General features: G+C 42.9%; 1 protein-coding gene across 17 annotated transcripts in view; it reads right to left on the bottom strand.

Moving 5' to 3' along the window:
* The window catches only part of HP1BP3 (heterochromatin protein 1 binding protein 3), a 79302-nt gene that overhangs the window by 37888 nt on the left and 29248 nt on the right, over positions 1-12166 (bottom strand). For 5 of the 17 annotated variants that reach the window (XM_005281719.5, XM_065575054.1, XM_005281724.5 and 2 more), the window contains 5 exons: positions 11840-11942; positions 7853-8000; positions 5545-5704; positions 2851-2994; positions 1899-1979 (listed from right to left, as the gene is read on the bottom strand). In XM_005281719.5, coding sequence (XP_005281776.1) covers positions 1899-1979; positions 2851-2994; positions 5545-5704; positions 7853-8000; positions 11840-11942 — 636 coding nt within the window. Of the gene's footprint in view, positions 1-1898; positions 1980-2850; positions 2995-5544; positions 5705-7852; positions 8001-9412; positions 9612-11839; positions 11943-12166 lie in introns of all 17 variants that reach the window. The other 12 variants (XM_005281723.5, XM_065575055.1, XM_042856265.2 and 9 more) reach the window with 5 other exon arrangements.

Genomic DNA, 12166 nt, shown 5'->3' with positions numbered 1-12166 from the left:
TTACAGGTTTGACGAAGCAGAGCACTGAAGAGCGGAATTGGACATAGGAGGGTTCCATCACAGACCACAAGTTGTAGAAAAGGAACTGGAGGGACTGCTGATCCACACCACCCCTTATGTTCTTGGTTGGGGGCACAAAGGGGTGCAGAGTGCAAGCATGGACCAACGGACACTGGTATTGAAGAATTTCCAGTACCAGGTACACAGAGAGCGTGCACACCCACAATGAATAGGGATCAGCACTTGAAGAACCTGGCTACATGTTTAATAAAACAAAGTTATAATAAGGCAGCTTTTCAAACTTAATGTTGCATCAACAAGTTAAAGGGGCATTGTTTACATGAAATCTAGTCAATCTGTCTGGGATTTGTCTGGGATTTTCAAAGGAGCCTAATGGAGCTGGGCACTTACAATCCCAGCCTTAAATAACAGAGTTAATACACCTGACCTGAATGCTCTTGACCACATGTGGGTTTAGTCACATCTTCCTTTTTATCGTTTTAATGTCTCTTCTCCCATTCCTAATTGCTGTGTGAAAGTTTTTAACTGTTTATGTGACTCTGACTTTACATTATCATCAAATGCACAAAAGCAAAACTGAAGAGGTAAGGTTCCCCCATGCATTCTGCATCAGTTCTATTAATCTGTAGAAACAAAAAAGACCGGAGTGTGATTTTTAAGTCGGTGTTCCTTTTAATCAAGCCTTCACACGTTGGTTTCCCTATCAGTTCCACAGTAGTAGGAGATGGATGATTAGAAAGGGGAGTTCTGCTCTTTACACAAAAATATCCTGGTGAAGAATCAAAGGCAAGAAAATGCAGAAGATTTGTGAATAGTTATTCACGTGTGGGAACTACACATCCAGACAGTTTTCACAACAGGTCAGGTTGCTAGCTACTTGTTTTTAATTAGATTATTAATTGCTGCTGCAGCAGGCTAAGTTATCCTACATGAAGAAAGCAAACAGCGATGAGAAATACTGATTTGCTTCAATGCTTTGCAAGGACATGAAGTGACATATTAGCATGGATCAGCTGCAGTAGTCTTTAATGCAGCAACACAGCTTTATTTTAAAAAAGAAACAACTCTGCAGTAGGTTCCTTTCAAAATCCATGTGTCCTACATGTACCTACCACAATGTTTGATGTATCTCAGCCAGTGCATCAAATGCCCCTACAAGAACTATGTGGGTGAAGTGAGACAACCACTACGTTCTCGAATGAGCTCTCACAGGAAGAAAAAAAAAAAAAAACCAACAACCCCCCGCACTATACAATTGTGGGTGAACACTTTTCGCAAATATCCATATCTGACTTTTCAGCCCTCATCCGCAAAGGAAACTTCAAAAGAAGGCCCTGGGACCATAAATTCATAACTCTGTTAGACACTAAAAGTCATGGACTCAAAGACACTGGTTTTACAGCTAATTACAATTTGTAACCTACTAACCTTCTTTTCCTATGACTGTAGAGGTACTATTGCTAAAATCATTTTAAATGGTTTCCTGCAATGTGTTAACCCCTTATGCTTAACAATCTGTCCCACGTGGTATTTAGCTGTGACACGGATTACTTTTTCCGGAGCCGAAAAAGAGCTCTATGAAGCCTGAAAGCTTGTACCTTCCATTAACAGAAGTTGATCCAGTAAGAGATATTATGTAACCCACCTTGTCTCATTAAGAACTAGACAGACCAAATAAATGATTTCTATGATAGGAAAAAATTACCTGTGAGAACATGTTTTACTGATTATATTTGGGAAAGAAGGGGAAGGTGCAGCTGTTGAGTGTCTGATTTTTGGCTATACTGCATTTTGTACAATATGTTTTTTGTTGTATTTTGCTGGGCACCTCAAAGGCCTTTGAGACCATATTTATTATTAAAACTGATACATCTTACCTTTCTGTCTCTGGATTTCGGAACAGTTTTCCCTGCATTAGAGACCACCACAAAACTCCCAGAGGCTCCCTTTCCTTTCACCTATTTTAAAAGAATAATTTCCATTTCATTCCCAAGTAAGCAATAAATTAACTTTCAATAATGGCCAGTTGAGAAAGGACGTAGTATATCGTGCCAAAGAATTACCTGTACACTGCGCACCTTACAGTGACACAGGAGAGCTCTCCTGCCAACAAAATAAAACCACCCCCAATGAAGGGCGGTAGCTTTGTTGGTAGGAGAGCGTCTCCGGCTGACAAAGTGCTGTCCACACCGGCGCTGTTCATCGGTAAAACTTTTGTCGGTCAGGGATTTTTTCTCCCCCCCACATCCCCAACTGACAAAAGACAGTCTTAGATTGGAAGGCATCCTGGCAGTAAACTGCCACAAATCCAGAGACTTGGATTTGAGCCCTCTATCGTAATCATAGAGAGCAGCACACTGAACCTCAGAGGCACTGGTGATTTTAAACAATAGGGACTGACCTTTCTGTAAGACTAAAGGAGCTAGTTGGTAACAAAAGGCAATTATAATAGCACAATGCCTTGAGCAGATGATCCTGTGATGCTGGAAATCTGATGTTGCCAGCACAAAACATACTTTTAAATGAGACATGCTGATACAAAGGTGAGACAGCTAAAACTTACGGTGAAAACACAAGCTGTTGCAATGCCATAAACCACAGTTCACCATCAAGATACAGTTGTCTATATCTTGTCCAGAAACTTAGGAAGTATATGGTTCCTAGAACAATGCTGACACTGTCAATGATCAAAGAAGCTGAGACAAAGGTATAGTAACCTTCATGAGGGAGAACAAGATCACCCAAATGACATGACTATTGAGTGTCTCACTACTTGATTAACATGGTGTTTTCACCCACCTCTGCAGTGCTGCTCAAAGTGGCTCTTACCTGTCTGATGACTCCCCTCTCCAGCTCCCTTTTCAGCGCTTGCTTTAGAAGATAGCCTCTCCTCTCAAGCTCCAGGGAAGGGTACTTGTGGATAATGTATTTACGTATGGCAACCACTGATGCACCACTCTTTTGAAAGCATGCCTGAAATAGAACCAACAAGTTAACAAACCACATGCAACAGAACTACCTCTTCATGGGACCAGAGGGGTAGAGATTAACTGTTGCATATATGACGGCACAGTGGCCCAACATGCCAGGGCTGCCTTGGTCCCACATTGGTTTCAGAAGCAAAGAATAGCACTAACAATGTCACATCTTTCTACCCTTCACAGACCGACTGAACAGCAGACAACATGAAAGTAGTGTGGTAAACAGGTGGACAGCTCACTTGTCCTGTGTCATGGAGTAGCAATTTTTGTTGTAACAGAGCCTGTCACTCCTTACAGCAAAACAACAACTGCACAACTGTTAATATGTTCCACCCATGTAGTTACGGAAGTAATTGCCAAATTTCCACTCCCAATTTTTTGCCATGAATGTTGAGAGTGAAACTAGCAGGCTAAAAACAGAAACTAAGCTACAAATTCATATTTTAAAGTTGCTTCTTTCAGGGATTCAGGTTTAGGATACCAAATGTTACTTTAAAATCTCCTTGTTAAGTATAAGATCTCTTGAGATTATAACAATACTATAATTCTGCTTGTTTTGTAGCCCAGTTGTCATCCTAAATCAATTACTTAAAAAAAAATCTTATTTTAAATCAATTAATTGGTAGTTCCAAGGGTTTAACTTGATGAAACTCTAGGTATAAAGTCAATTTGCAGGTCTAGGTAGATTTAGGACGACTACCCACATGTACAGTCATGTAACATGGGATGAATTTAACCCACACAGAGCACAGTTATGAGCCTTAGTATCTACACCGTTACCTGCCTCTTCTAAATAACAGCCAGCAATCTAGGATTTAGAGCAACCTAGAGTTTAGAGCATTTCTTCTCTTCCTCCAATGGATTTTGACGAAACTTCGGTAGACCGCAGGGGCAGGAGAGGTAGAGTCTTTTGCAACCAAGGCTGGTGGAGCCCAGACTCCCTGCGAAGGGAGTGTGCATTGAGTGAGTTCTAAGGGGAAGGTGGCAGTGTTACTGCTACAAAAAGGAGCTTGGGCCAGAGCCAGAAGTGGGGATGAAGTAGACCACTGACATTTTTGGACTTAATTTGCAGTATTTCATCCATTTTGAGCTTTGAAAGACACACATAGCAAATTGCTGTGCCAATCAATATAAGTCCGGTAGAACACAGCTAGAAGCAGAAGCACAGCAGATTGGTTAACTGAGGCCAGCAGTCAACCAAAATCAATGCAACAGTTTCTAATGAGTCAAGCAGGAAGAGGAACAAAGTCTAGACAGAGAAAAGTTAGTCAAGAGCCCCCCTCAGTTACATCACTGACTGAGAAACAGAACTCAAGTGCCAGGAGTCAAGAGTGTAGTAGGAAGAGGACTTGAAACATAAGCCTTGTATCAGAGGCCTGAGCTAAAATAATGGTCAAAGCTGTGCTGATATAAAGCAGAGTCAGGCTGCGAGCTACGTAGGGCCTGCTCACAAAATCTGGCAAGAACAGGGCTGATATTGCAGAAACACAAATTCCTAAGAAGTGCTAGGCACAGGCCATGCATGCAAACCCATTCCAGAGGGGTGGTACCAGAAGACCTTGATACCAACACATTCCCCAAAAGATAACAGGAACATGCTAACCCATCTTGAAGATAAGGTCAGGATAACAGCATGATGGATAGAGATGTTTTGATCGAACCAATAGGTACATGGTAATGGGTGGCGGTTAGCTACGTCACAGGGTGGTATCTAGGTAGCTGAGGGCAGTAACACAGGGTGTCTGAGGGCAATAACTAGCCACGTCAAGGGGGCAACAGGTAACTTGTTTGTATCTGTGTATAAAGATGTATCTCAGAGGTAGCGTGTTTGTCTGGCCAAGGGAAGAATGGAAAGTCCAGCCATTCACTGAGCCAGTCCATTGTCACGAGCATACATGTGTTAGTGTACCACTGAGCCATGGCATTAGCACCGTTAGTCGGCAATAAACCTGACCAAGTTCCTTTGCTGAAAACAGAGTCTGTGGATTTAGTGGGCAGCTCAATCAAAGTCTGCTATCTCCGCAGAGCTGGGACAGCAGAGAGAGAAAACACACACACACACACCCCCCATCTGACCACAAGGAATTTCTGTCACCAAAGTCCAATAGTATACAATGTATTATAGCTAATGGTATAACTACACTACAAAAGGAAGTTTCCCTTTAAAAGTACAGTATTATTCATGTCTATACAGAAAGCTGACCTGAACACAAGGGCACAACATTACAGTGGGATTTCTGGACCTCCTATTATGATTATTTTTCCCTGCCCCACCATCGCAGCAGCACAGTTATGTTAATACAGATACAGGATCTCTTGCCTTATCTACGCACTTATAACATACTCCTTGTAGTATCTGAATACCTACTTGTCCATGCCTTAACACATGCTAAAGGTGATTTTGCTTACCCACAGTCAGAATTAAGTATATATTAGTCCCACCATAAGAAACTGCAAGGATGCAACTATGAATCCTAAGAATCCTCAAATTCATAATATATTTTATATCTGACATACAAAGGGAATGAAGTCTTCCACTTGCCTTGATGGCCTCAGTTAAGATAGCATCCATCTTTGGGCGTGAGGAGGCAGCCATCTGTGTTTGCTTCTGTGCTCTAGCTAGTTGGCTAGCAGAAAGTGTTGCCCATGAGGGAATGGTCTTTTTCACTTTCTTCTCCTTTTCTTTAGACTGATCCTTCTCACTTAGGGGAAAAAAAAAATAGTGACAGTAAGACAACAGATACTGCACCGAGACAGCCCATGGAGCAAAGAAGCAAAACAAAGAAAAAAAAAAATCTCAAAACGTTGTCTTTAAAAGGAAGGGCTTTTTAAAAAAATATAGGAGGAGGCTAAGTGGATAAAGCACTGAGGACTTTATATTAAATTGATATATTTTGAAGCATAGACTGTGGTAGTTCAGTACCAGAGGATAAATCCCAAACCCCTCAAAAAGACCAATTAATTTATTGCATAACTAACAGACGTGTTCAAGACCAACAAGGACACAAGGAACTAGAGATCTGCCCTTGTCCCTTCGGCCAGAAGGATTCACACAGTATATCACACAACTCTGTAACTTTCCTTTGGATAACACAGGGTTCCAAGACAGAATGGAGGCCCATATACAGGCCAGGTCTACCCTACAAACTTTTGTGGACATACCTGTGTCAGTCAGGTGTGACCAACACAGCTGTAACGGTCTCTAACGTAAATCGTTATATTGGCAAAACTGCACTTCTGCCAATGATGCTTGGTTAGCTTTTGGAGGGTGAGGGTGTGAGAGAACAGACATGATACCTAGAAGGAACTATGTGAGCAAAAGTACAGTTTTATTAGAACAAGCTGTGTCCACACTGGGAGCACTTTGCCAGTACAGTATAGTACTATACCTACATTGTCATAGGGCTCCTAGGCCTGGTCTACACCTTTTTTTTTGGGGGGGGGGGGGGGGGGGGGGGGGGGGGGGGGGAATCGATCTAAGTTATGCAACTTCAGCTATGTGAATAACATAGCTGAAGTTGACGTACTTAGATCTAGTCGACCGCTGCTGCTCCCCCGTCGACTCTGCCTGCGCCTCTCGTTGAGCTGGAGTACAGGAGTCGACAGGAGAGGGCTCGGGGATTGACTTACCTCGTCCAGACTAGACGCAATAAATCGATCCCTGCCCACAGATCCAGCCAGTAGTGAAGACATACCCCAGTATATACCTAGCCCCCTGTGATGGGCTGTCAGAGTTAGTCAGAAGATAATGCAGAAAGCTTTGCACTCCTGATAGCACCCTTACAGCATACTAACATGGCATATTGGCTGTTCAATAAAACTTCTGCAAGGGCTCTGCCTTATCAGGGAAGAGACAAAGTAACTGTCATAAGAAGGTTACAGGAATATGACCTCATAGCACATATAAAACACTAACTTATCAGTCTAGCAAAACTGATTTTGAATTGCAGCAAGGATTTATTTCAGTTCATTGGAAAGTGGCACAACAGGAAGAATTATTTGCAACCACAAAGTGGGGGAGGGACACCAGTTTGGAGCAACCTCAAGAGTTTTCTTCTTGGGAAACAGCATCAAATACAATAAAACACTTACTTCACATTCTGGGAATGCGGTAACAGAACAAGGTGCTAACAGTGGAGCCCATTACACAGAATCTCTGACTAGGACAGGAAAGACAGTTTGCCTGAATTATTACTCCTACTTATTTACATTTGTGGGATTTGCCTACAGCCCAGCTGCACTTTGGAATCTTCTAGAAAAGCAATGCCTGTTGGGACCACAAGTAAGCATTCTGTGCCCCAAGAGTACACAGTTCCCATCCTCTTCAGTGCCTTCCTTTTCACAACTAGCTGTAGATTCTCTGGGTCAAAAACAGGAGTTTGTGCGTATGTACATCCCACAAACAGTAATATGCAGAACCACCTCAAAGAAGAATTGCTCATTTCAGGTCAGCAGTCAAGTGACGCAAGTATATCCCTCTCCCTGCACAAATGGAAACCCAAAAGATGGAGAATATGTTCAATATATTCAGACTAGCAAACCGGTTTGCAGAAAACACATGTATTTTCCAGGCAAATCTGGTTTGCAAGGGAAAAAAATTCCACACAAATCATTTCCTGGGAAAAGTTATCTGCTACTGGATGAACCCAAGGAATTTGTTCCACCCCAAAACAAAATACTCAATTTTGTATTAATTTACTTCAAAAACAGCAGCTGCATTTTGGCTTCCATCCTTAGTTTAAGAAAATTTTAGTCTTTTTTCATTAAGATCCTTTACAAAAAATTTTCCAACTTCCCCTACAATCCCCCCCCCCCCCAATTCCAGGCACTCAGCAAGGAGTATGTCTTACTCTTTTTTGGTTTCTTCAGAAGACTTTGCTTCTCCCTTCTCACTCTCTGGTTCTTTTGGCTGCTCTGTCTCACTGGATGTAGCAGGTGGAGTTTCATTCTCTTGCTCCTCTCCAGTAGAAGCAGATTCCTCTGAGCTGATTTCCGGGTCTAATGAAAGAATTGGAAATACAAAGTCTGTATCCAAAACAAAACTCTACTCTTTAAAAAAAAGGCACACCCAAAAGCAGCCATTTCCCCAGATAATCTCTGTGAAAAACTCAAATGATCCATTTAAACTAAACTTTAAATAGTTCTATTAATTTATTAATCTCTTCAGTATGTCAAAATGCCAGAGCAAGCTTCAAAACAGACATTACATAAAAATTCTCAAACCGAATTAACTCACTTTTCTCATTTCACCCACTTCCCCCCCCCACACCCCCATTTTCTTTTCCTACACCGGGGTCGGCAACCTTTCAGCAGTGGTGTGCCGAGTCTTCATTTATACATTCTAATTTAAGGCTTCGCGTGCCGGTAATACATTTTAACGTTTTTTAGAAAGTCTCTCTCTCTCTGAGTCTAATATATATAACCAAACTACTGTTATATGTAAAGTAAACAAGGTTTTCAAAATGTTTCAGAAGCTTTATTTAAAATTACACTGATAAGATCCGCATTTTAATTTAGTGTGATCCTTGCCCTTGCTGAGTTTTCCAATGTCTGGCACCTATTTGGATACTTTAAGCAGCACACAGGCTTCTGAGTGATCAGTTGTTAACCGGCTGGAACCCCAGATTGGCAGCTAAGATGAGTGGAGCTGGCGGCTGGTAGGGTTGAGCAGGGCCGGAGGCCTGGACCCTGTCTGGCAGGGGGCCTGCGCTGGAACTCCAACCAGAAGCAAGGTGAGTGGGGCTGCGGACAGGGGCTAGCAGTCGGAACCCCCAGAGCAGTGACTGAGCAGCTCAGGCCACCGCTACTCTGGGGTTTCGGGCACTGGCTCCTGCCAGCCGGGGTCTCAGCCCGCTGCCAGCCTGGGGTTCCTTCACCCAAGCCAGCAGCGGGTGCTGAGTGGGACCGACGGCAGGACCCTGTCTGGCAAGGGGCCAGCAGCGGGAACCCCAGAGCAGCGGCGAGGTGAGCGGCTCAGCCCGCGCTGCGTGCCATCAAAAATTGGCTCACATGCCACCTTTGGCACACGTGCCGTAGGTTGCCCACCCGTTCTAGACTATGGAAGTTTACTATCATTGTGGTCACTCAAGTGAGATGCCACAGAAGAAGCCACTATCATCTCTGTTTAGTGCTAACTCTAGATGAAGTGGAAAGGTTTTTGCCTAGACTGAGATGATATCTGGCATCCTTACACACCTTTTAAATACTGAAGAGACACTGCCAGGTAAAAATTTGACAACATTTAGATACAAAAAACAAGTTTTCCAAAAACTTGAGATCAATATAAACATACCCAGGCTGGTATTCTTTTGTTTTCAAGAATAGGTTTGATCATGACCAACTAATGTTTTTAAAACATCACAGTCTTTGTTTATACTAAACAGTAGTGTTTAAAAGTGTTAACATGTTACCTAAATGTTCACTAGTCATGCATGGTCCTAGACAGGGCCTTAGAGTTTTCATTTCTGGGTTCGGTTCTGTTCAATATCTTCATCAATGATTTGGATAATGGCAGAGAGTACACTTATTAAGTTTGCGGACGATACCAAGCTGTGAGGGGTTGTAAGTGCTTTGGAGGATAGGATTAAAATTCAAAATGATCTGAACAAACTGGAGAAATAGTCTGAAGTAAATAGGATGAAATTCAATAAGAACATATGCAAAGTACTCCATTTAGGAAGAAACAATCAGTTGCACACATACAAAATGGGAAATAACTGCCTAGGAAACAGTACTGCAGAAAGGGATCTGGGGGTCATAGTGGACCATAAGCTAAATATGACTCAGTGTAACATGGTTGCAAAAAAACCAAACATCATTCTGGGATGTATTAGCAGGAGTGTTGTAAGCAAGACACGAGAAGTAATTATTCTGCTCTACTCTGCGCTGATTAGGCCTCAACCAGAGTATTGTGTCCAGTTCTGGGCACCACATTTCAGGAAATATGTGGACAAATTGGAGAAAGTCCAGAGAAGAGCTACAAAAATGATTAAAGGTCTAGAAAGTATGACCTATGAGGGAAGACTGAAAAAATTGGGTTTGTTTAGTCAGGAAAAGAGAAGACAGAGGGGACAGAACAGTTTTCAAGTACATAAAAGGTTGTTACAAGGAAGAGGGAGAAAAACTTTTCTTCTTAACCTCGGAGGACAGGACAAGAAGCAATGGGCTTAAAATTGCAGCAAGGGAAGTTTAGGTTGGACATAAGGAAAAACTTCCTGTCAGGGTGGTGGAATCTCCATCATTGGAGATTTTTAAGAGCAGGTTAGACAAACACTTGTCAGGAATGGTCTAGATAATACTTAGTCCTGCTATGAGTGCAGGGGACTGGACTAGATGACCTCTTGAGGTCCCTTCCAGTCCTATGATTAAACTTCTGGTAAATTCATTATTTCAACTGTCCATTCGTTACCTGTTTGGATGGAGAGCCCCAACCTACTCTATGCACTATGGAAAGCCATTTTCCCTCTCCCTTTAAGAAGTTCTGCTGAGCACATCTCTCTTTGAAATTTTGTGAATTTAAAATATTAATTCAAATGCTGGATTAACAACTATTTTTGCTTTAATTTCCTTTTTTCCATAAGAAAGAGGGTAAAAGGAATCAGTGGGATTAACTCAATATGATATCCAAGAATCACTTTGCCAAGAAATTCAGCAGATGATCAGAGATGCAACGTACATCAATCTTACAAAGAGGTAGTGTGACGGGGTAGCTGCCCCTCACTGGCTGGCAAAGGGTTAATAGCAAACCTTGGAGTGGCTGTGCAGAACCCAGACAACCAGAGGAAGGCTTAGAAGCAGCCAATCAGGGCCAGGCTGGGCCCTATAAGAAGGGCTGCAGAGCAGAGAGGAGCTCAGTCTCTCCCTGAAGCTTGAGGGAGAAGGACTGGCTGCCTGTAGAGAGAAGTGCCTGGGACAGAGCAGTGCTGGGCAAGGTCAGGGGTGTAAGCGGAGCTCCAGCCTGGCTGGCTCCCAGACGGAAGCCTTGATACACGGGCCAAGTAGGTGCTGGCGCTACGGGGAAGTGGCCCAGGGAAAGCAGGTAGCAGCAGAGGGGAAGGAGAGGCCGTGAGTGGCTGCCAGCTATAGGGTCCCTGCATTGGGGCCCAGAGAAGTGGGTGGGCCTGGGGAAGTGGTCAGCCAAAGGACTGCAGTTTGCCCCTGAGTGAGGGGCTGGACTAGGGGCTGTAGTTCGCCACTGCGGTGAGAGGCCAGGCGAAGGACTGCCGGTTTCCCCGGACGGGGGGAGACAACGGAGTTAGGGCACAGCTGGAGGGCCGTGTCCTGAAGGGGACGCTGTGGTCTGGAAGTGAGGTGGGTCCCCAGAGCACAACACGTTACACCTTGCTAAACTGCATAGTCCATCAACACAACAGAAAAAAGCAGAAAAACATGCAGTTAAGTCATTCAGCACCCTGTCTACACTCCATTCGTCAGCTCCCCTTCTCAATCGCAAACTGCCTTCCTTCCACCAATGAAAGCCACATATCTCTACTTTCATCCTGAACAACCAACAGGCAATCATAACAGACCATGCTTATTAGTTATATGTTCATGCAATGCAGTAAAGCCACAACTATATTAATCATAAAACAAATTTAGTTTATATGTGGTTTTATATTGGTGCATGTAAGTAAGTGAGGTACGGTTTCAGATTGCAAATGATGGCTGCAAGACAAAAAACTTTTAAATTACAAAAAAAAAAAAAAAAGGCGTATGAATGGAAGTTCTTTGTTAGTGACTGCTCTAAACTTGGCAGTAATATCTATGTAGGAATTACAGAACTGAAGTCTGTGTTGGTGTACACATTGGTAACTCAGTATACAATTATTTCATTTTACCTGGCTTGGCCTCCTCACCTTCAGCAGGTTTGCTTTTGGGAGGAGTTTCCCGAGCAGAAGAATTCACAGCACGACGGATTGGCATGGTGTCGTCTTCAACCTTCTTTAAGAAACAGAGTAAGAAAATCAAGCAAATATGAGAAAGAGTCTGAGAAAGTTCCTGAAATGGGCCTAAAGCAGAGTATTAGAAGCTACTGGAAGAAGTGTGTGGAGAAATTTTCCAGGCAAGATCTGATGCAATCAGCTTTCTAAACTTACAGGTAAAACCCAAACCAGCTTCTCTGAATCACATTCGGAGACAAAATAGTTTCACATTTTTTATTCCAG

The sequence above is a fragment of the Chrysemys picta genome, chromosome 21 (genome assembly GCF_011386835.1).
Source record: "Chrysemys picta bellii isolate R12L10 chromosome 21, ASM1138683v2, whole genome shotgun sequence".
NCBI lineage: Eukaryota > Metazoa > Chordata > Testudines > Emydidae > Chrysemys > Chrysemys picta.
The sequence above is the reverse complement of the archived record's forward strand: the minus strand, read 5'-3'. Positions and strand labels throughout refer to the sequence as shown.